The 25,923-nt window shown below is 37.6% G+C and overlaps 1 protein-coding gene across 8 annotated transcripts in view; it reads left to right on the top strand.

Annotated features, from left to right (window-relative positions):
- LOC118418107 (tricalbin-3-like) overlaps positions 1 to 25,923 on the top strand; it is a 100,433-nt gene that overhangs the window by 32,014 nt on the left and 42,496 nt on the right. For 7 of the 8 annotated variants that reach the window (XM_035823940.1, XM_035823948.1, XM_035823985.1 and 4 more), the window contains exons 4-11: positions 6,135 to 6,372; positions 8,283 to 8,411; positions 10,400 to 10,506; positions 11,007 to 11,099; positions 13,565 to 13,609; positions 15,207 to 15,269; positions 16,051 to 16,181; positions 19,982 to 20,079. In XM_035823940.1, the coding sequence (XP_035679833.1) occupies positions 6,135 to 6,372; positions 8,283 to 8,411; positions 10,400 to 10,506; positions 11,007 to 11,099; positions 13,565 to 13,609; positions 15,207 to 15,269; positions 16,051 to 16,181; positions 19,982 to 20,079 (904 nt within the window). The remainder of the gene's footprint in view (positions 1 to 6,134; positions 6,373 to 8,282; positions 8,412 to 10,399; positions 10,507 to 11,006; positions 11,100 to 13,564; positions 13,610 to 15,206; positions 15,270 to 16,050; positions 16,182 to 19,981; positions 20,080 to 25,923) is intronic. The other variant, XM_035823971.1, reaches the window with a different exon arrangement.

Raw genomic sequence — 25,923 nt, 5'->3', positions numbered from 1 at the left:
GTGGTGGTATCGACTGGCGTAGTCCGGTGGTTGGTGGCCCTGCCATTGTTGCTCACCAGACATTCACATTACGTGAATTAGGACAGAATGTTAGGTCATGGTCCATTGTTCTCATTGTGCTTGCCAAAAAGAGCTAGAGGATTTACCCAGCACAATAAACCTGTATACTGTACATAATGTCCATCTTTTCTGTCACAACCATTGGAAAGATAGCTCTTTAGCTGCAAAATCAAATTCACATCACTTTTGGTTTCTATGAATAACAGGTGGCATCTTTACCGATGACTGAACAATACAATGTTTTGGCCCCACAAGAAATTCCTTGAGAAAATAATTATAGCTTCTCAGAAATCATCTTTTTGCCATCTGGGTTTTGCGCTGTATGACTATGAGAAGTAATTTAGTTGCAATTTCTGATGAATCACCATCTGTTTGTACAGTACATTTGGTGAAATGATATCAGACCATGTCTGTCATAAGATATTCCAAACATACAGGAACATTGTTTTTTTGTTGCATTAATGCAATCGCTGTGTTGCAAATACCTTGATTTGCATGTTTGTCAAAGTGTTCAACAAATTTTAAGGAAAACTTATTCAAATATGCTCCCAAGTGAAAAATGATCAATGAGATTTCCGTTGTGCACACTTTGTGTCTGTAATACTAGTTCACATTTATCCGCTGGATAACCTACATGCATGTATATCCATTTTTTTAAAGACAGGGTGTTTAGGGATATCAAGTAATGGATGGTGGTTTTAAACCTATAAATATATTTGGAAAATTGCAGTTTAAAACCACTGTCCTTCCACTTGATGTCCCAAATACGCAGTTTGAAATAAAGTAGAGATATTGTTACCAAGCAGATAAAGGTGAACTAGCATTAAAGATTGGAACAAATTGATAAAACACTTTTAAAACACTGACTCAAAGCAAAGACATGTTTGTTTTAAGAGGTTAAAATCTCCTCGTCTTGAGGTATTGCATTAAAACATGAACTTGCATAAGTTCCAAAAGCATAGTTTTATTTCATTTTCTCAACAAGTCCTCTAGCCTGCAGCCTTTAAAACAAAGGAGCTATTGTACAGTATCAACAGTAGATGGACTAAGTGTAAATTTTTAATGACAACAAAGAACACCATCAACAATTATCACTATGATTTGTGCACAAAAGTTTGATAGTAACATGAACCCAAGCCTGAGGTATGCTAGAAGCATGTCAAGGGGATAAATAAAGCGTAGTCTCCTAAGCTTTTTTTTTAGAAATTATGCCTGTGGGACTTGAATGTGTGTGCATGTGTATGCATGAAGATAAAAGCATTGCCTGAAAGCCTTGAGGTGTTGATGTGGAAAACAGCACTTTCTCATGATGATGGACAATTTCACCATAACAAAATATCTCATCTCTATAAACGGTACTTAAGCTGAAGCCAAAAGTGACTGGAGTTGTAAATTGGGGGTAATCTCAGCACTTAATCTGTAGGGTGAGTGACGGGCCTGATGTTGTCAGCAGTATTACAACAATCTTCAAGTCAAGGAGAGCAAATCATCAAGTTTTCTTAACAATAAAAATGTTGTAAAGTCAATATAAGAATGAAACTAGCCTTTCATTTTATCACCATTAGATACTTGTACCTGCAACGTGTTTCAGGTATTTAGATCACTACAAGGACTGTCTCCAGTACCTGTCCGTCCATTGGTCCCACAACAGAAATTTCAGGATGGAAAAAATTCTCCTCTCCCTATTCATTAAAAAATTCAGAACTATAATAGAAACTGATAAAATTTGATTTTGACAGATTCAGCAAAGAAACTTATTTATAAAAACATATAAAGTTCCCAAACAAGGAGTGGGGCAGATAATGATTCAAAAGCTTTTCTTCAGAATGTTTTAAGTGAGTGCTGCTCTACATGTCTCCTTTCGGACTTCACATCACATGAATCATAGTCTGAAATTGTTCCATTTTCCTGCACCCACACCCTTTGCTAATCATGTTAATAACTCCTTCCATATCTATCCTTTCCTAATGTCACATTTCTAATTCTATTAAGAGCTCCATTTTCCATTTTTCTACAAAACAAATAAGTAAATCTCAAACAGAATTTGCCACTTATACCCGCCATCTTTTCTGTATGGACTAGCTTGCGAATTATTTATTGATTTGTCTAAGCCCTGTATCAAAATAGACCCAAAAAAGCATCAGTTCCACCTAAATTGATATCTAAAGCTGTATAACAACTTCAACCATTTCAGCACCAAGGACAGGATAATTATGTCTCTTTGTCCCTTTAAGGATTTATTTCCATGTCTACTTGGCTTGTGAAAAATATTCTTTCCAATGTATAGCAGAATAATTCGCACTGATTTATGGATGAAAAGTGACAGTGTGCCAAACTTCTTGCAATCTTTGTGAGCAACAATTGTCCACACAGACAGCAATAAATTTAGACTATTCAAATATCAGACTGCACATGTACGGAGACATATCTGCTTTTCATGGATACCTAATGTTGTAATTTTAGCAATAGAGATAAATTTGAAATACAGAATTCTGTGCATTCAGTTCTTGTAACTTGACACACCAGCAGTTAGATTGTAGAGGCTGTTAAATGGCCAGTGATTGAGACTGCATGTTTCTGTGTACGTGTACTGGTTGTGTGAGGTGAGGTGAGGTGAGGTGAGGTGCTGGTTATGTCTGGCTACTGCAATGAAAATGCATTTAGGAACTGCAGATAGTTTATTATCTGGCTAGCTTTATATAACAGTAAATAGAAGAAGCACAATGCTTTAATGGCTCTGAAGGGATTTGCTATCCCCCAGTCAGATGAATATAGGATATGTCATCTGATTCTGATTCTTCATAAAAATGTTGAAGATGCTTAATAATTAACAATATGGTATATACACCACTTAATAAATGGTGTTGAATAGCCAAAAGAATTGTATTGCATAAAAGCAGTATTTCTTCTCATTCTTTTTTCAGCATTTTCTTCATTTCCTTGCAAATTTTGATGATTTCTTAAAATAATCTCTCTAAAACTTTTTTTTAATATCAGGTTTAAACTGTTAGAGATTTCCTTACCCTGCACGTTCAAAGAATCAGCTGATTTAATGACCGACAATCTTTGTTCACTTTGATTCTTGTCCTCAGTAATAGAGATGGAGTCAAAATGTGTGACAATGCTAACCAGTTTAAGAATACCTGCTCAGCCATGTAATTGTCTATCGACCACATTTAGAAATGCCTTAATTTCCCAAGAGTTTGTGATGAATCTGTCACAATAAGATCCTTGGGTGGCAGCACTGTCAGAACTATTCCATTTGTGTGAGAGCAGGTTAAAGTCATAAGTGACTAATATGTATCAAAACAGCATGGAGGAAAGCATCTGCATTTGCTTGCAAATGTTTATCTTTTTCACTTTTCTATGGCATATTCTTGCTTGACATGATTAATTCAATGACGTAAGCATGGCTGTAATGACACTCGGGACTGGTTCAGACTATGATTAGGTCTCTGGTATTGTGGTTGTAAGATGCAAATGAAACTCAATTGTATATTCAAGTGTACTTTAAAAAAATGTATACTTAGTAAAACTCAATTTTGTACCAGTTAAGGTGTGTTTCTAAGAAGTCATTTCAGAGGCAACATTCCTTTTAGGTAATTAATTATGTATTAAAATGTACAGCTACAAGTATGTTCAACATGGTTATGTTTTCTACAGAAACCATCTAAAGATTACAAAGTTAAAGACTAGATAACAGTTCTACCTGTAAAACTGTCTTGGCTGTCTTGCAGGGCTCGAAATGCCACCTGAAAATGCAGGTTAGTGCAGGTAAAATTGGAACTGTGTTGGTATTTCCAATGTCTACCTGCACTTAACCTGCACTCGTCCATGTACTGGGTTTTATACATAAATGTCCTATGTTCTATATATGTGGATTGTGGATAAAGTATAAAAGATGAATAGCAATGATTCCTGAACAAGTTTATTAAGATCCATTCTTCCTAAATTCAGAGTGGTGCAGGTAGAATTTGTCTGGTGCAGGTAATATTCAATGTATGTATGCAGGTATGCAGAAAAAGTATTTCGAGCCCTGTACATCACTCAGGAATGTCTCTTACTTCACAGTCTATATTACAGATGCCATACGGTGCAACATTACAGGGTGTTTTTTTTTTTTACTCTAGAATGAAGCATAAGTGGTGATCTATCAAAATATTGCAAATATAATGATTTTAATAATTACATATTGTAGAATCTGACTGATTTAAACATTAAAACAAAGTTGGTGATTTTTTGTTGTCTTAAGTTGAATGTATCTTATACACTGCATAGTAATGTTTACTGCATTCATGCAATTTTTTTATGTCATGAAATATGCACATGGCAGCCATTTTGCAAAGCTGTGCATTTTGTTAGGCTACAAGCCAAATGGGACTTAAACAGCTTGCCTTTTGCATTGTTTTCTTATCCTGAGAATGTGAAAAAGTGATGTGTATAAATTGAAAATGAGTTGCAAATGCAAATCTGAATTGAGATTTTGTAATTCATTTTTTTGTGCAAATTTTACAAAAATTTTACAATAATTATCATACCTTAAACCCATGTAAACATCTGTACAATGTTGAACTTTGGTAAGGACAGCACGGGATCCTCAGATGTCCCTGTCTCTGAATGCATGTAAAGGTGGGATAACATGGAGGAGGAAATCATCTATCATTGCCACATGTCTTATCTTTCCGATAGAGCCTGTTAACACACCAATTCATCTTTGTATTAGTCATTTGAAGGATGCAGTTTTTTACTTTCAGTGTTTGAGTTTACTTTATGGCAAATAGATGTACAGCTATTTTGTGACAAAGACCTTATTTTATCCTTCAGTAAATCAACATACCACTGCCAAGGTTAGTCATCCCTCAGATAAGCACCACTTTTCTACTTTGACTTTCATTTTTCAAGTATCATGCCACTCCCAAACTGCTGTTAGTCACAAAAAATCAGAACATTTGATATGATTTTCCTAAAGCAGCCCTGATATTTTCATTTTAGCTGTTGAGTCGTCAAAGGCAGCAACTTTTTGATTTTTTTCTGGAAGACCATTCGATACTGTAACATCAGAAGTGTAACTTGTTATACAAGGTGCCTCTGTGGCAAAGTATGTGTAAATATTGTATAATGGAAAAGCCCTGGGCAGGCCTGGGAGCTTGACACATTGTTTTGGCTATCGTCCAGAAATGGCAGGAAGTCAGAGAGGTGCCAAAATATGTCACACAGCAAGCCTTTTGTCTGTGAAAGTTTGGTTTGATTAAGTGCCAAGTGAACATGACAGAAGACATGAAAAGTTTCACCATCAGTCATGTCTGCAAAAGTGCTGAGTATAGACAGGCAAGGAATAACAAATACAGTCAGCAACAAGAGTTCAGATACCTTGTATCTCCATGTAATAAATTAAATGTTATCTAGAATGTTTTGTTGATTCCGTGCCTCAATTTGTCTCCGTAATTATGTTAATAAGTGTAATAATAATAACACATATATCTTCTGTACCTTGATAATATCAGCAACATCCACATTTACACATGGCAACTTATCAGATATCTGTCAATCCAATGATGATCTCTTCAAAACTGATGTTGTCTATGATATGTTTTAATATATCTGGCAGAATCTAGTGACCATTCAATAAAACCCAAAGGCAATCCAATTCAATATTTTCTTCATTCAGCATCCCAATTGCCAAAAGTTTGGATGATTGCAAAGTTTTAATAGATATATTTTAACTGTGTAATATCTAGGCTGAAGATGAACTTCAATTTGCAAAAGAGTGTAGATAATAAACAGAGCTAAACTTCAATAATAGCCTGATGTTTCCCAACTTTATACAGTAAGCAATGCAGACATATACATTAAGACAAGTTTAGAGAAACCTTTAATTAAGAAATATCTGTTCTTACATTTCCATCATCACAAAGAAGCAAGCAGAAGCCTAATTGACTTAAAACCAACTATAGTATTCATGCTACCTTGCCAATGTATACATGCATTTCTAAGCTATTCTTTTGTTGTGACCAATACTTAACCCAGAGGGCAAATATGTACAATAATGATCTTCATTCATATATTGTCTACAGACAGCATTGAGTTGACCTGTTTCACCCTGGGGGACCAGACACCGCACTTCCACCTGGTCAAGGCGTACGAGTACTCGGACATGATGACCAACCCTCGGGTCGCGACCCCAGAGAACATCACCAGCCCCCCGCTGGACATGGCCAAAGTGAGCGACTACCAGCTGGTTCTGGAGGCCGATGTGGGGCTCTGCTGCTCCGATTTCAAGATGATCTACACCGCAAGATTGGGGGGCAAAATGTAAGAACTTTACCTTATTCTGGGATTGGTGTGGTGCAATTGGTAGAGTTTTTGGCTCTGAATCGAAAGTTCCTGAGTTTGATACCCACCAGACACTTTACACAGCTTTCCCTAATGGTGGAGTTATGGCCACCAAGCCTCTTTGGCGAATCCGACTAACCATGTGCCAAAAACACACTATAGATTTGGTGCGTCAATGTGCCAACATCTGCACATTGAATTCCACCAAGAACTGCTTTTCTTTTACCATATTCTATAGATCGTTCAACCAAATTCAGGGCTCTAGTTAGCTTAAAGTTTTTGTTCATCCTGATCCCTGTGAACAGCAACATCCTAAAAAGATTTTTTTTCTGTTTTTCTGTTACAATCTAAAAATATTTTGTCCAATTTCAAGGCTGGTGTTTGGGAGAGGTTCATGCATATTTTTGATATTTTTATAATTCACCAATTTTTGGAACAAAAATGATTGTATTGATGTATCGCAGATAGCTATTTTAGATAACTTGTAGCTGAAAAAATGAAGCACTCAACTGCGTAAAGTTAAAAGGATATCAACACACCCACAAATGTTAGCAAAAGAAAATAATTGTTTTGTGTATAGAGGCCTTAATCAAAGCTGCATATTAATCACTGAGATACATGTATTTGCTTCTGTAGGTACCTGCTTCTGTAAATATTCTGTAGAATATTTTTTGTCTGTAACACAGCTAATTTGTGGCACCGCAGATGACCCGCAACATATTCTGGTTTTGAACACAAAATCAGACTTTATATATTGTCTGTTTAAATTAGCCATCTCGGGATTTCAAAGGTTTAGATGTTGCCAACTTTTGCTGTAATTTGGCCACGGAGTGAGCTGTGCTGACGTCAACACAGTCTGATAAACACTTTTAACTGTATAAATCACCACCTGGACTTACATTTTAATTCCTGAAACATGCCTTGCAAAATACACAAGGGACTCTATAAGTAAAACTTGTCTGATTTTCGATTTTACCTGATAAGGCAGTTAATCTCAGAGATCTTTTGGGACCTTGTATGCTCAGATCTACATTCAGGTGTGATATGTCACTCTTCATGTAACAAATAAAGAAAGTTATGAATACAAAACATCAATCACTGTATAGGAGGTACAACTATCAAGATAATGGAATGCGTAAATTGGTAATATTTTACGTGGCTACATCCTGTATCTGATCATCTGAATCTTTATCACACCCTTAAATGGTAATATCCTGTTTCTTCCCAACATGAATCACCATTAGCGCTATCACTAGACATCAGGAAATTAGACACAGCCAAGGGAAGCAGATAACAGCGGAAACAGAGATTAGACTTGAGTTGATGAATGTACGTGCTAAGTTTCAAAAAGTTCTGGCTGTGCAAGATGAATGTTTGTCTGTGGCAGGAAATGAGGAAAAAAAGTCTTTGAAGAAAGAATTTGTGAGGCATGCCTATATGTTTGTACATGAATTAACACACACTCTTTCACTGTTCATGCCGCCAAGTCTGACAGTTTGTTGTTACTAAGCCTTTTTCAATGACATACAGAGCTTGAAAATTTTGAGTGCAAACCTGACCTCACTATCTTCTATAAGACTGTTGAAGCACCACTGAAAGGGTCACTGGCTTCCTCCATTCTGCTCGGTCTTCTGCTCTTACTAATGTTTTCATCCTTGAGAACATTCCATGCTTTGATGTTGTCCTCCCACATTTTACAATGTGTGTAGTATTTTACTCTCTACCTCTCTTTACTCTCTATATGGTCTGGATAAACACAATAAACACAACACAAAACAAACATTTTTATTTATAATACTGAAAGCAAATATTTTTCAGAGTGTAAATACATTTCTATGCCCCCCTCCCCATAAGAAGTGTATAACATTGAGGTCCTTTGTTTTCTTCAGGATGGGAGCCAACATCGATATAGCAGTGGAGAAGCTGAACATCTCCGGGAAGATGCAGTTTGTGCTACACATGGACAATGTGACCAAGTTTCCTCACATTGCAAGAGCAACCATCTGCTTCATAGAGAAGTATGTGGCAAAATATGGATAGATTTGCGTAATGAACAATTCAAAGTTGTATGAAGTAATTACAAGAGGAATGAAGTTCAGAACCTAGGATTTAACGCTAGTTCACCTTTATTCGTGTGTTAACCTATATCCGTTGTTTATAGGAAAAATAAGACATTTGGGGATAGCAAGTCGACAGACGGTGGTTGAATATCTTGCAATTTAAAACCACCAACTGTTAAAGTGATATCCCTAATGACCAATTAATAAACCAACGGATATAGGTTACCCCACAAATAAAGGTGAACGAGCATTAATCCTAAACAACATTCTTGCTAAATTATACACAGCATGATGCATGGAAGATTCTACTAGGCTCAGTAAGATGTAAATCCAAGATGATCAAATTTTACAAAACAATCACTCATATTTCAGCACCAAGGAAAGGAATCACTTTAAGGCAACTATACATGTACTGATAATGACTTTTTCCTAAGTTTCATTTGCTGAATGATGGTCCAACATAGATCTATAGAGCTTTGAGATTGTACTACTACATGAGATAGACAAGTAATGGACAGTCTGCCCTGTGGCGTACACAAAGGAGGACCCAATCTTTGTTCCAAGATTGCAACCACAAGATTGCATGTCCTGTTGCTTCTTCTGCACTTGGCTGAATAGCCTGCCAAAAACAAAGTTACATTACAATCACTACGTACACTGCAAATGATATTATAGTACAGTCTTCTATTGGATCTTTGTGCTCAAAAGTGTTGTCAGTTATTCTTTTTATAGAATTTTGACTGTCCATTGGCAAGTTGTAAAATATGTGATGGATCAGTCCAATTTCTGCAGCCTGAAAAGCTTGCTTTACTCTAAAGATCAATAAAGTTTTGCAGTCTCAAAGAGAAAGAAAAAAGTAGGCAACCAGGACTGCATACGAAATGTACCTTTGACCATGTGACTTTTCCCCCTACTTTTTTTTTCTTCATTTATCTAGTTTGGCATAGGTTGCCTAGAATGTAGTTGTCTAGTAGCTCAAGGATAGGATGAAAGAAACTCATAAACTACGAGACAACACAGGCAACCAATAACAAGGAACAATTACAATTATCAATCAGAGAAGGCAGACTTCGCCACCTTTCCCATACTGCATTGTAACCATTCATGTCCACCAGACCTACACAGTGGCACTTGGGATGGATCATTGTTGTTTGGTTTTTTTTTTTGGGGGGGGGTGCACACAAACACATATCTAACATTTTGCAATAGTATTCATCAGGTTGGTAAAGTCAATCGATAGCAAAGTTCTTTCTTGTTACACAACCAAGTGTTTTTGCCTAGCAGACATTAACAAACGACTCGGCAGTGACGGACCATATCTGAAGAAACAAGTGCGTAATAAACTGGAATAGAGCCAAGGTGATACACAGAGACGATGACAGATGCACTTGCTAGATTAAGGAGGCTGTATGCATTGGGTAGAAAATCAGCTCCAGTCATGAACCTGGATGAGGGAGGATATAAACTCAGTCACCTTTGGGACTGCATTCTTCACACTGCAGGCATACCTATAGCCTATAGTGTGAAAGAGAGGCATGTAGTTGCTCTGATCGAGGAAGACAATCAGTCACTAAAATGACCACGTAATAACGTGGTTGTGTCCAAAGAATTCAACCATATCCACACAGTTACTAGCTAGGAATTTAAAGCTAATGACAAGAAAAGTACATCCGAAAATAATTTCATCAGGTTGGTAGATCATAGGATATAGGAGTTTTATTTTGCACAACCAGTTAATATCCCTTAGCTGACATTTTGATGCTTGTCAGACATCTTCCTCAGAGCTTCTAACTGTAGTAACTGTTCTGATTCTCCTCCCCTAACCGTGACAAGCAGGGGTACAAATTCAGCCACGTTTGGGATTGTGTTCTTACCGCAAAAGCGCCACCTACATCAGCTAGGTATTGCTAATGAAAATAAAAGTTCTTGGTGTGGTCTACTTTCAGACCAGAGGTGTGGTTCTCCATCCGTATGATGAAGGCAGTGAAGCTGATGGATGTTCCAGTGCTGAAGACATGGCTGCACTCACTACTCATGGACGGACTCATCACCTGTGAGATCATCACTTCTTGTCAATCAAGTGTCTGATGACTAGCCATGATTTTTAGTTTTAAATTTGGTTCTTGAAAGAAGCATTTATCTATCATTTGACATTTTATGTGTTCATCAATTCCTGATTCACATTACAATCTTTTAAGCTGTCAGGATGCATTCAATGACAAATATTTATGCCAGGTTTTACAATCTGGATATGATTTCTGATAGCAAGTTTCGTCTGAATTTAAAGATGTCAACATTGAATGCTGAATATTTTAAAAGGCTTGTTTTTCATGATTTCAAGCTTACGTTATTTAATTAAAAAGCAATCTTGGGAAGCAACCATTCTCTTGTAGTATAACAGTGTGATTTCATCAGAACTTGTATTTCATCAAAGCTCATGATTTTTCATTGCTATATCCTGTCACTATTTATGGAAGATTTTACTGTAGCAGCTGTATAGAGACTTTTGAATCCTGTAATTGATTTGAAAGACATGATTTTTTTCTCCTACAGCATTAGTGGACCCGGGTAAGATGGAAATCAAGTTGGCATCTCCAGATTCTGACCAAGAGTTCAGGCCAGAGCTATCACGGAGAGATTCCAAAGGTTTGTCCATGCCTCTACTTATATCATGTATAATGCAAGCTGCAATATGAGGCATCATCACAAATGCACTAGATCTGGGTTAAACAATGAAACAGTTTCTGTAAAAAGCATTTCATCCAAACATATCTAACCATTTGATTTTCAATTGCTGCCACAGTGCTACCGTTCTCCCTGCTGCCCCCCCCCATAACCAATAAACAGATGATAGCTAAATCCTGCTTCTGTGTGATAAAGGTTAACACAGTGACAATGGTTAATATGATAATTATTGTTACCTCAATGTTGTGGCAAATCATGGAATAGTTTTAATTTATAATCATGAATATCTGCTAAACTATCAAGTGTAAGATTTTTCAGTACTGTCCACATGAGACCTCAGCAAAACGTAACATAAGCTTTCTAGAAGCTTACAGTAACAGTAGGGTGATAGCACGGTAAAACCATCATAAAAATAACTCTAGCCCTTTGCTCTAACGGACCATAAGATTAACAAGATACGGCTGTCTTGGCAGTTCTGCAGCTTAAGTCGTCAATTTTACGTCACCATTCAGACAGATGCTATTCTGTGTTTAAACGTTAAAGTGCTATCAAGAGAGACTTCACAGCATTGAACTTTCTGGGCTCTGTGTTTTAAACACTTTCCAATTGGCGGAGAGACTCCTGAAAACTTTGTTTCAAAGGTGCTGGGGGAGCATAGTTTAGCTTGTTCACATGTGGATCACTGGTTATTGTGTGGATTATTCCAATTTTCAAGCAAGATGGACGTTTGGACGACTCAATAACAGTTGAAACTGTGCCAGATATTGGCCTACTTTGCAAGCTGAGAGCTATTGCTGCCAAAACTACCAATTTTATTGAGTTGCAAAATACAGGGTAGGAAAACAGGCACATGTTGGACAGTTTGGATATATGCAAAGGGTCAATTGAGGCTGTCCATGCTATATGCAACAAAACTTTTTTTCAAGTCATGGAAGATCTTGATAAATTGCTAACACAAACATTATTCCTCAAACGTGCTACTGCTGGTTATATAAAAGGCAAATTGATGTATTCTGTCTCTTCTTTATGTGAAGCACTTTCAGGAGCTTAAAAGCTCTATACAAGGTAATTTGGTATATCTGCCATATTGTGACCCCTCACATAGACCCATGCATGTAGATAAGTCCTCATCCATTGATGGAAGGGTTGAAAGCTGAGGGTCAATGTTTGCGGAGGTCTGTGGCTGTGCATTATTCAAGAAGGTAATAGCTTTACCCAGAAACTTATTTTGTGTGTGCCAACCTTGGCACAAGCTTTTATCCCTTCCATGGTAAAGTAAAAACTGGCATGATTGAAGACCAGACTACATGAATGGGAACCGGCTTGTTGATGCGTAGAAGATGGCAGACAACACAGTATCCATTTTCATCAGGCAACTTGAAAGAGAACTTCATCTTGACAGCATTACCTGTGGCTATGCATCCATAAGATGTCTTACATGGATAACGCATAATGCATTTTTCAGTCAGGAAGATGTTGTATTAAATATTTCCATACAATACATTGCTGTGAATCGTGAATTGTTCACAGTGGTTAATTTTCACAATTTTGCTGTGTCCTCCTTTACAAAATTGTACCACCACGAAAATGTGTTTTCTAACTCTAAAGTACCACACAATTGTTTGAAAAGAAACAACTTGGATCACTTTGAAGAAAATAATTGTCTGAAATAGTCTAATTAACTGCTGAGAACTGTCTTGCTGTTGATTATAATCATGACAATATGCTCTGCCCACATACATGTACAGTGTATGACAGTAGCATATATAGTCTATGAGTATTTCCACTGCAGTGCAATCAATTTCGATGACCAAGTCATATTCTGATATTATTCAGATTGGACTTATGTCATAAATGTTGCAGAAGAAGTCTGATTCTAGGGATGAAATTATCATGATGGAAATATCAATTGCAAAGATTTTGTAAACTATTTCTGCACACAAATTTAAGATTGTGCCTTACATTGTTTTGATGCCCTTGTGAAGCTGAAATGAGGCAAAGCCTCACATTGTCATTGACCTGAACAAAAGTGTCCCGTAATGTGACTTGACATTAATGCTTTAGGTAATTTCAACTTGAGAAGGATCAAAAGACAGACCAAAAGCTTGTTAGTGAGCACATAATACCTGTGTATGGAAATAGCGTATTATTAGTCTTTATCATCTCAGTTACCATCTTACCAACTTTAAGAATTGAAATAGATGTTATCAATGACAACTGTATACAATGTTACAAGTCTTAGGTTGCCAAGTAAACTTGTGACAGTCAGCAAGCAATTGATTTCATCTATAGTGAGATCATCTATAATAACCATTAATTTTTACCCCTTTTTTACCATTGCAGTCCACTTGCAATTGTCATTGTGCATGGCTTAAAAATGATATGATTTTTTTTCCTTTCCATTTAATTCATCTTCATTGTTTCAGAACATACATTTCCATATCATGATATCAGTCTGGCAGAAAACCAAGGTATCTATTTGTTGTGTATTAAATGTTTTTGTGGTGTTCTCAAAGTAAATTTCTCCCTCTATTCATATAGGACACAAACCATCAAGGTCAAATGCGCTGTATAGTGTACGAAATTTCTTCTATGGCTACTTTTGAAAATAATCCTATTCGTCAGCATTCGGAATGCAATTTCCTCTTTTCGATGCAAAGAACCATGATTGTGAAATCCAATTACCGGTCATTCAACCTAAGTGTCTTTTGAAAAAGTCATCTTTAAAGACTTAGTCTATTACAGTGTGTAACAGAGACGAAATTCCCATAATCTTATCATCATGCTCTTGTCAATTCTAATTTCTATTCCCCCTGGTTCAAACTGTTACTTCATTATGTGCCCTTGTCATCAATTTGTTTCAACTCATACTTGAGTGTACAATATATATTAAGTGGCCCAAGCCATGATTGGACGTCCTTTTCATTTCCTGTATCTGGTGGAGCAACGTCAGTACTTAATAAGCTTTGTAACATCTGTTCATCAGCCCCATGCTAATTTTCCAATCAGTGACCCCACTCTAAAGCTTTCATGACATGCGACATAAAGCTGTATAAGAACAGTCTGTATTGTATTGGGCACATCACAGTACATTTTTCATCAGAGATGGATGATAAAATCTTTTAGTAGTAAGTTATTCGGGACATATGATGACAGGCAATTTTGGCCTTAAAAGCTCACGTTTTTTTGCATACATGTTCCTCTGTGCTGTAGTCACATATACATTGGATAGTCACGTAGATGGTGTGATTTTTTTTGTGTCGCAGCTATTACCACAAAGACATAGACTAAGTGCACACATGTGACTGCTTTGTGTTTTGTTCTAATATGTCACAGCTTCTTTCCTGTTTTATGCACCCAATGTCACTGGTTCTTCAATCTATCTGCAGCAATATATATTAGTGCATGAAACATTTTTTTTCTGTCTCTTAAGGCAACTGATTCACCTAATCCTTTGCTGCTTGTGTTAACTTTAATTTTTTGGTAGTTAATGTCTCTATCTAGGGAAATGATGAATGCTAAAGCAAGAAATATAAGCTGTTGTGAGACACAGTTATAGTCGTTGGCAGTCTATCTCAATCTGACATTCAAATTGAATGCGTAGTAAAGGAAGGGGAAGTCAGCATAAGGAACATTTCTGCCTTGAAAAGTCATGTAGAAACCTCTAAGCTCTTGATTAAGTTCTGTAACTTTACCAAGTGTTTTAGCCCAGACTCCTTGATATTTAGGCAAAAGTACTGTCTGGCATTAATAGCATATTCAATATCTAGAGGGCAGATGTCATATTTTGATATTGGGCATTGAGTGAAATTTCTAACTCACTGCCATTAATTGATAATTTCAGAATTTCATTACTTTTGGGAGGAATCTAAAATTAAAAACTGAGATACAAGCCTGTTTACCATATATATTAAAGAATTTAATTTTACTACCTTTAGGCGGTGAGATGTCGGAACATGTCGCACATAAAAAGTTGAACATCTTGATAAAACTAATCTATCCCTGTCTACTTTCAGATTTCATTACTTGCTTGAAGTGATTTCATTTTGTTTCTGTGTTTAATTTCAGCCAAGGGTGTTCTTGCGGTCACCTTGAGCAGTGTTCCTCCCAAGCTGAATGAGTTTGCTCAAGGTTTGTCGCCATTTCTTTTTTTTAAACTTTTCAGAAACTTGAAGGATTAACAAATAGAGGGAGGGGGGTGAGAAAGAAACAAAAACAAAATTCCTTGTTGGAGATGGATCTGAATGTCTTAATTAATTGGGGAATTCATTTAAAACATGGACATCAGTGTAGAAGATTAGTACATGTACTGCTTCCTTCTGTTTCATTTTTGGAATTGCCCTTGGGCAAACATTTCTGACACTAGGTGATAGCAGATGGTTTATTGGATGAACACTTGCACTTCCTGTATGCTGAAAATTGATATGTCTTCATAAAAATAGCTTATTGTAACAAGTTTTATTGTCAAACAAAGTACAAAGTCCCGCTTCTAAAGTGAAGAAACGCGTTGTCAAAGTTACCGCCATGTCAAAGTATTGCAAATCAGTTGAGACAGGTAGGATGCTTAGTCCAGTGTTCAGCATATGAGTTGTTGTGTTAATATTACCTCTTGAAGAAGAGGTTATAGGAGTTTAAATCTTGACTGTTGTTGATCACCTGACCTGTACACTACTGGAAAAGGTCCCTATAGAATATGGGATGTAACGTTTAAAGCCTAATGGTCATTGAACTTGAAAAAGAGCTACAGGGAACAAGAAAGAATTTCCTATTACAATGAGCCTGTAAATGCTTTATATTATAAGCATCTTCTCTGTCATAAACAGTGAAAAATTTAGCTCTTTAGTGAGCTAAACTGCATTGGGATCACTAATTTTTACACCTCTCCATGCAAATCTGACAACCTCTTCTGCAGTGTTTATGGAGGAGACCAGGTGGTGTGTGTTGAAGCTGGGTGAGCAGAAGGAGGTGACTCAGCAGACCTTAGCAACAGCCAGGTGGCAGGACACCTGCGCATTCCTCATTGATGACCTTGAGAAGGACAAGGTCAGTTTCTTCATCTGTCTAAAGATGCCTGGCTTTCAGTCTTCAAAATCTCCATAATTCATTATAATTGGAATGCACTTGGTCCAACGATATTCTATGGTCATGTTGGCAATGATTAGAATTGCAACAAGCTGCAGATTGCATTCTCGATACAGTTGGAAACAAAGCTCTGACTTGAGGGCCACAAATGGCTTCACAAGTGTAGAGACTCCTCTTATCAGCCCAAAATACGCTGGAAAAGATATTGGGGTCGAGCCATGTGCCATTGCACTGACAAAAAAATGTATGTCTGTATGTGATTTATTATCATCTCTCTTGCCCTGTGTCAAGCCCGTCAGAAATCTGTTGGCACTGCCTCAATACCATGAATGAGTTTTGTTGCAGTGTATGAGGATGATGCCCTGTACATAGCTTCCATTTCGGAAAAGAGATTGTATGCAGTGCACAGAATTCTGATGCAACAACATCAACCAAACATCTAACAGATAGAAAGATGAATTCTGTTGCAACTACAACTCCTGTACATGCCTGATAACACATTGCAATCTTGCTGCTTCAGGGTTATTGTGTCTAGTTCTTGTTGATGATTGACATCACCATCAATTATTGGATAAGTGCAAGCACTTCACCTACAAAGCTGACTGTCAGGAGCCTTGCACAAGCACAATTTACATTCTGGGATAGTGCTAAAGTCTGAAATATAGCAGCTGCACAGGAGCAGATATGATTTATTACAGCGTAATCTTCCAAGAATAGTTGTTACAAGGATCAGCTGGAATTCAATTTGGAAGATGATTTAAATGTTATGTAAAGAAAAATCCCCCAGTTACAAAATGGTGACTGCCTTCTGGCAAAGGGTACCCCTGAGCTTTCTTAAGAAGAAATGCAGATTTCTAAGACTTAGTTTCTTTACCTTTGTGTGCAATACTTCCAGGAACACGTTTTATGCTATGAATATAAAAGAGTTAGACCCAACATCTGCACAGAGGTTTTCGTTTCAACTTAATCAATAATTTGTCTTACATGACATAATTCAAAATTTATTTTGTGACAACAAAAAGCTAAAAAAAAAGAGTAAATCTCGATTTGTGAAGTTAAACATTAACTTGATTTCATCAAACTTAGTAGTTACTTATGTTCAACTGATAAAATTTCATCACCATTATTTGGTCACAGTACTAAGGCCAGGTAGAACCTTTATTAAATGCTCCTGCCCCCCAACCACTACAATTACTGACCACGATATTGAATGGACGGGCATCATATGGTACCCGGGTAGTTCTTATTTGGTTCCACAAATTGACAGGGCACAGGTAACTTAAAGGTAATCAATCGAGGAAAATTCCCTCTAGCACCTAATTATCACTCCTTTGTCATGTCAAATTGCATAGGGTAAATTCTTTTAACTTTCTGACAATCAAATACTGTAAAAAGAATTTTATTTTGCCATAGGGAGAAAATGAAGAAGAAGTGTTGTTTGAAAGCTCATGGCTTTTACTTTATTGCCAGACAAGGTTTTAACTGTAAATGGGAAAATGTTCACAGTGGTTTCAAGATGAAGAGGTCACTGCATAGAAACAAATTTTAAAGTAAAACCACTGCAAACATTTTCCCTTGTACAGTGTCTTTTCTGGTGTGTACGACCACATTAAGTAAGCCACACAAGGGAGTAATTCATCAACTTCAGCCATGCACACAGCCAACTCCATGAAATCATTTGCTGACACCTCAAACAACTTAACAAATATCCAGGACTTTGGCTTTTTAGGTCAGCAATTATGTAGGCCCATCTACAGAGACCAATTGCATACATCTTATACATAAAGATGAATGGCAAGTGCTTTTCATAATTTCTCTGCGTTACAGAAAACAAGGTCAGTGCAATTAGGCACCATTTATGTATCCCAGGATCGTGTTTCACACAAACGTCCCAAATGGCACCTTTGCCACCGTTAATGGTCTTTCCCATTTGTCTTATGTTTTAGTTTAGGCCGTTAACTGACTTGACTACAAGTTGTGTATGGATAACATCCGCGTTCGTATCAATTTTCCCGTGTCCAAAAGAAACATACAAGAAGTAGCAAAAGGAGCAAATATATGCCAAACATTGCAAATTTATACTTAGTCTACTAGTGTATCAGAAACTTCAAGCTTTCTAAATTCAAAGAGGAAGATGCAAAAGACAATGGTAGCTTATTGTTTGGTATACCGTGTTCTGTCATTGTTTAACCTTCCTGTCGACTAATGTAGATTTCACAGTGAAGGCAACTTTTTTCACTTCTTGCACCCACATTGGTTTTGGAATGCCCAGAGGATGCCATCCATTAATCAAATTAGTTTGGCTTTAAGCTTAAAAGCTTCATTCTTATATTCCAATCAATACCTTATACCAGAGCAATCCCCTTGTCTAGAGAGAGATGATCAACTTATGGCATCAGCTGGTTTGATTGTCTCTAAAGATAAACCTTAGGAAAGATGTTGAAGGATCTTTAAAAACATTGAGTCAATCTTGGGTTTAGATTTGTGACAGAGATAAGTTGAAGCATCAAAACAAGTCTTTGATGTGTTTGTCAAGCAGGGATATTCTAGTGAAAGGTTTCAGTGAAACAGTACACAAGAGACAGAAGAGATGTATGTTGCTGAGACATGATAGGTGATTTATTCATGGATAGATAGAAGATTTATGATCTCCCACAGGTTCTGACACATTTTCCTGCCAGTGGGTAGTTTTATATCAATTTTTACAGGGATGTCCCTGTAGCTTAGCTGGTAGCAGCCTCTCTGGTTCCAAGTAGTTCGCACCACGGAGACCCTTCAATCCTCTGTTGGGGCTGCACCCATCTTTTTGAAGGGATGTAAAAAGGAGCACAATAAAGGGGAAGCACTAGCAACTGTTCCCTGTAAAAATATTGCTCATTATATATATATACGTGTACCCTATTACTAAAACAACAAGCAAACTTGCTGCCTTATGTGCCACTAGGCTCTATACAAGGGTCTGAAGAAACAATAAGTTTTTACACTGACTTGCCTTGACAAAGAAACAACAACAGATGGACCATGACATTTGAGAGGAATGTGGATATGCAAAAGTTTTTATATTTTCATCTATGACTGGGGACATGTGATAATGGTTGAAAGTGATATGATCTTTCTTTCCTATGAAAATGTCTTAGGTTAGTACTTTAATGCTGTAAGATGGGATGTTTTCACAAAGTCATCAACTTGGAAGGCAGTTCAGCACCATGGCAAAGTTTCTTTGTTCCATTAATGACAGATTCAGGGGAATACTTAAAAGTCTGACTTTGTCAAGCTGAAGCAACTAGAGGGTAATTCAGAACTGATATGCCATTTACATCGGATAAATTGACTTTAATGCATTATTGCGTGATTGACACATTAACGTCTAATGGGTGTTCAATGATAATCCTTCCATCTCTAATGGAGAAATGCAACAGTTTGAGTAATCTCTCCAGATCACCAGGTCTAATTTACTCTGAAAGAAAATTCCTCCAGCTATATGTGTTATTCTTATCCAGGGGAGATCATGCAACAATCCCAGTGTTTCTTGCAATACACATCCCAAATGGATGACTGTGGCCAACAGGAATATGGCTTGTTGTGATGTTGCCTTTAACAGTACAACAACCAGAGCAATTTGATTAATTTTACTTTCTTGGAATTGTCAAAATGCTAAAAATGGTCCATGAGACAGTCAGACTTTTTAAATGGGTCTGTACAACTTTTTGAAATTGTGTGTTAAAAACAATAACAGCACCCCTTTCTCTTTTCTCTTGCAGCTGTCTATCAAGATGAAGGGGCGGGGCATGCTGGCAACACACACCCTGGCTCAGTATGACCTCTCCCTAGCTAGCTATGGACTGGAAGAAAGCCATAAGTAAGACTTTTTTCTTTGTCTTTTTTACTTCTAAATGCTGCAGCCGCATTCTTATACATGGGCCGAAATTTGTTTTTTCCCCTAGGCTTCTTGATTACAGCGGAAATGATGTCTTTGCTCTTCAATAGATAACACGTGACAAACCCATTCAACTGATGGATAAGATATGGGATTTCCCCAATTAAGCCTTCTATTGTTGATAAAATAGTCTAATAAAGAAATGGATTGATCATTGCATTAGATACAGACAGATGATAAAGAAATAGACTTTCCCATAACTGAGCCTTCTGTTCATAATTGAATAGAGTCTGAAGAAATGTATTGATCCTCACATTACACACCTTATAGATGAAATAGACTTTCCACTAATTGACTCTCTCCTATGCAAGTTTTTAGATTCATCTTCATTTCTTCATTCTCATGTTCCCACTGGACGCACAATTCTTCCAACCTGACACTGCGAAATGTGACTAATGGTGAAGGGAAACATTACAACAGCAATGCATCTACCGACGCAGACATCAATTTTGTAGCATCACATAATTCTCTATTCTGAAGCACCATTCTCATGTTTCAGTACTCCATATTTCCCAGTGAGGTTCGATAATAATTTCATAGCTGCATTCACAAAAGTAATTATTGTTATGGATATCAAGAGTCAGATAATTAAAAGCATCTGTTACTTTTCTTCAAGTTCTATGGGCAGCTAACTATAAAATGCCCAAAGGAACCCATCTGGTTTCATTCATTCATTTCAGTGCACTGAAGTATTAGATGATATTGGAGAGACTGTCAGACAAACTGAAATATTGAAGAACACGATCATTGTTTCTGTGCCTGCAAAGTTCTTAATATAAAACTAGCATGTAAACTGAGCAACCACCAGCTTAGCTTTCACTGCCTTGAACACGACAGAGCTAATTAATTGCTTTTATGGTACAGCAAAGTTTTGTCCAAGTCATAGGATGCATATAATTGATTCTCTCTTTCATCTTATTGGATTCAACAGCTGTTCCCGATGGGCTTCACATAATAGGCATTTTGCCAGAATAGAACCACACACCTAGCTTCTGTATCTTTATATCAGCTGGTAATATGCTCTAGGTGCAGAGAAGAACAGATATGGCGTCCAACTTATCACAGTTGACTCCTGATCTGAAGGTTCAAGATGGCAGGGTCATAGAATCACTGGGGACCTCTGATTCGTGCTCCGGCTCACCAGGCTGCAGATGGAATAGAGACCAGGTTACAGCTCTGGTGAGCACCAAGTCTCATAGGCAATCAGAAGTCCTTCCAGTGCGGTGAAGTGGCTGTTACTGTTGAAGTCACCTTGAGAAGGCTAATCCTACAGGAAACCGTAACTTGTGAAGGCCATGCAATTGACTTCCTTTGGAATGTGCATTAGGATTGCTTTGTGTAACGGAGTCAGTGTAACAAAAGTTGAGAAAATTTTTGCCGTTCTGTATTCATGTCCAGAAAAGCCAACTTGTCAACAAAGTTGAGTTGACCAGAATTACATTACAGATTGATATGTCTTTCTGCCCTTTTGGTGCAACCATAAAATGTATCTTTTTTCAGAATAATGTTTGGTACATGATGGGGTAGGTGTACATAGTACATTAAAAACTTTTACTAATGCTAACACACCCCCGCCAAAAAATCATTTTCTGTGACACAGTTTGACCAGCATTTTACATTGTACTTGTTTGTGAGCTGTTGAGGCATTCAGTGTCCTCATTGGTATGGTACGAGGGGCGTGCAATAAGTAATGGTCCTGACCCACTTCCAGTTGTCTGATCTAAATGAAATTTTGTATGTGTAATAATTCATATCTCTATGGGTTATGTTGCAAAAGACAGCTCTGAACTAATTGTGGTTTCTGATTTACTGGTGTTTGAACTTAGTCAGGTGCGAAATGGACCAGGTGTGAAATGGAACCAGTTGAGTGTCGCGCAGTGATCCGGTTTTTGTATTTGAAAGGACGCACACCAAAGAAGACTTTTGATGAAATAAATGAAACTTATGGTGATGATGCCCCATCATATGACCTTGTAAAACGCTGGCATCCTGAATTCAAACGTGGCTGGAAGTCTGTGGAAACAGCTCCCAGACCTGGTCGTCCCTCTTGTGCCATTGATGAGGCATCAGTTGGAGGACCAACCTGGGGTGTCCTACAAAATCGGTGTCCAGAGCTGCATCAAACGATGGGAGAAATGTATAACTCTGGGTGATTCCTATGAAGAGAAAGACTAATAACTGTGCCAAGTTTCATTAATCTCCTGCTATGGGAAATGGGTCAGGACCATTACTAATTGCACGCCCCTCGTACATAGCCTTTGAGGCTGTTTGGGGACTCGGGGCATTGGGTTGTTTAATCTAGTGCAGTTTGTTGGATAGGTGGAGCCCATCCCTCTCTTTCCACCTGACCTTTCACCAAACCAAATTCAGATAACCATTTACATCTGATTGTATTGAGGAATGTCACATAACCGATTAAGGTGCTTTTCCCAATGACCCAACCCTCAGGCTAGCTAAGGGATGCAAGGAATTGACCCGTGGCCCTCATTTTTGTGTCAGCAGTAGGCTTAACTTACTCTCTGCAATTCAACGGCACAGTCACATGTACACACACACACACATACGTCATTATTGACCATAGTTAAAAGCCAGAGCACCTTATACAAACCTGTTTGCTATAGATTACTGTGGCCCAATCTATCATATTCACGTGAAGGTGACATCACTCAGAAGTTGTGGTAACAAAACACCTCCATGACTTCAACAGGGATTTCTTGGTGAAAGTCAGTTTCATCACTGTCACTTTTATAGGCTTAGACTCCATAGAGTAATTGCCAACAAAAACTGATGAAGCACTTTTTATATTGGAGGATGATTTCTGACATTTACAGCAGGCTCTCAAGTGATTCCATTGTAAGTGCTGCTTTCAGTGGAATTATTTCTGCCATACATATCTGTCGTTTTAGATACTTGATTTGTGTGTACAGGGATATCATGATCACTGTAGTTCAACTGGTAGCAGCCTCACTGTTGAGATTATGGTTCTATAGTTAAGTTAACTGGGGAACCCAGGTTCAATTCTGGGAAGGGCATCTTAGTGGGAATGTACCTGTCTTTCAAAAGAGATATAAAATGGAAGTTCCATGTTGGATATAACGTTGGTTCACCTTTATCCGTTGGGTAACCTATTTTCGTTGTATATAAAGATACTATAGGGTACAGTATTTGGGGATCGTTAAGTCTATGGAAGGTAGTTTCAGATCGCAATATTTTGAAAATGTTAACAATTGGAACCCAGGTAGAACCGATAAACCCAGTTTTTTTAACCAACGAATTTAGGTTACCCAACGGATTAAGGTGAATTTAAGCGTTACATCATGTTAAAAGGAAGGGCTAGCAATGCCTCCCTGTAAAAATATACCCTGCCCATGAAACAGCAATCTAAGAAACTTCCTGCCCTGTGTGCCACTAGGCACTACAAGTCTCTGAATGGACAAACAAACTGAGGAACGATTTGTATGTACAGCTGGCTTAGCCCTAATAGACAAATTATCATTCTGTGTTGTACTATTTGGAGAGGGACTTGTTCAAACACAATGTAGCTGTAACAGATGGCATTTTATTTTATCCTAGCTTTTATCTTTCTATTCGTGATATCAGAACCTGCAACAAAGTTGCTTTGTTGAAACGCTTCAGATTACTGTAAATGTTGAAATGTTTCCAGCAACCTCTTCACTGCCAACATACAATGTAAAACCACCACAAAAATGCTTGTCCTGTCTTCTGCCAACCTAGTCCCCTCTTGTTTCCACCTGGTCCAGTAAACTAAAAAAAAACACTGCAAAAGCTCCTTTTTCTACCTAACTCAAAATCAAATCTTCGCAAACTTAAAGGCATTTACAGTATCTGACAGGACAAAAGTGTTATAAATGACAACCTTGCATATATTTCTAGGTAGACACAGTCTACAGTATCCATGGCTCAACTTGATTGTTGACATATTATTCCGAGATATTCTGAGGAAAAATAGGCTTGAACACATTTTCTTCTCTAACTTAGGAGTAAGTTTCATCATACAACAATCTAACTCCTCTCGCCATGATGCAAACTCAGGCAGTTTCACCCAGGGGAAATAAACACTGATTTGCCCTCAAAGTTCAAAAGTGTCAAAGTCCTTGCAGCGTGTACAGTAGTGTCCATTTGTATGTAGACCAGGTCCTCTGGGTTAGAGCATGTCATCAGTTTTAATTGCATCTTGTAGCCTGACCTTGCCCTGAAGCCTTGTGGTTCCACTTAACAGTCTTTCCTAAAGCCTGGCCTGAAACTGCCAATTAAAATGTATTCCCAAGTCATCATCAGGCACACTGGAGATAGCAGTGATCAGAATCATTGCTTACTCAGGTCCAGGTGTGCATCTGTTTTGCCGGCTGCCTTGAAGTTGATGCCAAAGTTCTTATAAAAATCTGTCTGAGCTTAATTTGCATAATATATGCATCTCACCCTAATTCGATTAGTAATACCTACATGTACATTCAATTTATAAGAATTGCAAAGTACTTGAAACAACAGGGTTCTGTTGCACTTTTGTTAGATATTGAGTTTGAACATGGAGAAAACTGTAACAGTTATGTGTAGCTAGCAGTAAGCTTTAAGTTCACAGTATGAAGCGATCTTGTGCAGCGTGAATTGTTCTTTCCTTGACATGAAGACTGCATGAAGTTGGTCAGTAAAAAATGGGTGAGTCCAATTTTGGCATTTGAAATCACAGTCTGTTCAACTTTGCATCATAATTTGACAAATGTTTAACAGGCTGGAACAACTTGGTAAAGCCAGTCCTTAAACCTTCAACATGCATTCATACACAGCCATTGGCATGGGGCATTTTGTGTCTTAATGAGTTTGCTCAGTGCAAGGCCTTTGACCACTTATAGGGTGCTGAACTTAAACGCTCACTGACAGTATTTCTAACATGTAGAGTTATTGTGAAGAATGCTTCTCATAAGGTTTAAGGCCTCCTGCAAATCAGTTGCTACATGGTCACGTCACAGTCAATGCTATTCAAATGCTCATGATACTCTTGTCAATGTAAGCATGTGATTTGAAAGGATTTAGAGAATGAAGGATTGACTATTCTACTTTGTTCAATGGTCAGGTCATTCCACCTTTATGTGGGCAGCCAGGAAATTCTGTTGTGTCATTTCTATTGATATCTCATAACGTCACGTTGAATTCTGTATCGAGGATTTAGATAATGTTGCAGTCAACCCAGTGAAGTCTTTTGAAGGTTATTGGTATGAAGATTAAAGTGTCTATTTCAAGCAGTTTTTGTGTCTGCCTGATAGTGTATACTGGATTTGATCCTTTTCATGATTTTGAACAAAAGTGTGAGCAAGGTTGTAAGAAAAGTATTGGTATATGATTCTAAAAATCAACCCTGCAGACACTGATCCCAGAGTAATTACTATTGAGATCAGACCATGATCCCTGTAAACCTGTCTGAGCACTTAAGCATGTACTCGCTGCTCTTTAAAATAATCTGTGCATGAAAGTTCTTACCACCACTGCCAATGCATGTCAATTGTACTATCATAAGAGACTCCAGACAGATAGAATTTCGGAGAAAGTGTAATTTAAAAATTAATGTATGTGTAATCTTGTAACGTTAAGAGACTAATGCACCAGATTTACATTGCAGAAGCCTGATAACTATCCAGAAGCAAAATTAAACTGTATTTCCAGAACATCATTGTCCAAATTTTTGACTGTTCAACTCCAGCATAGTATGTCAAGGAATGAGAAATCTTCCACTTCTGTGACATCATGTTG

Source organism: Branchiostoma floridae, chromosome 1 (assembly GCF_000003815.2).
Source record: "Branchiostoma floridae strain S238N-H82 chromosome 1, Bfl_VNyyK, whole genome shotgun sequence".
Lineage (NCBI taxonomy): Eukaryota > Metazoa > Chordata > Leptocardii > Amphioxiformes > Branchiostomatidae > Branchiostoma > Branchiostoma floridae.
Note: the sequence above shows the minus strand (reverse complement) of the source record. Positions and strands in the feature narration are given on the sequence as shown.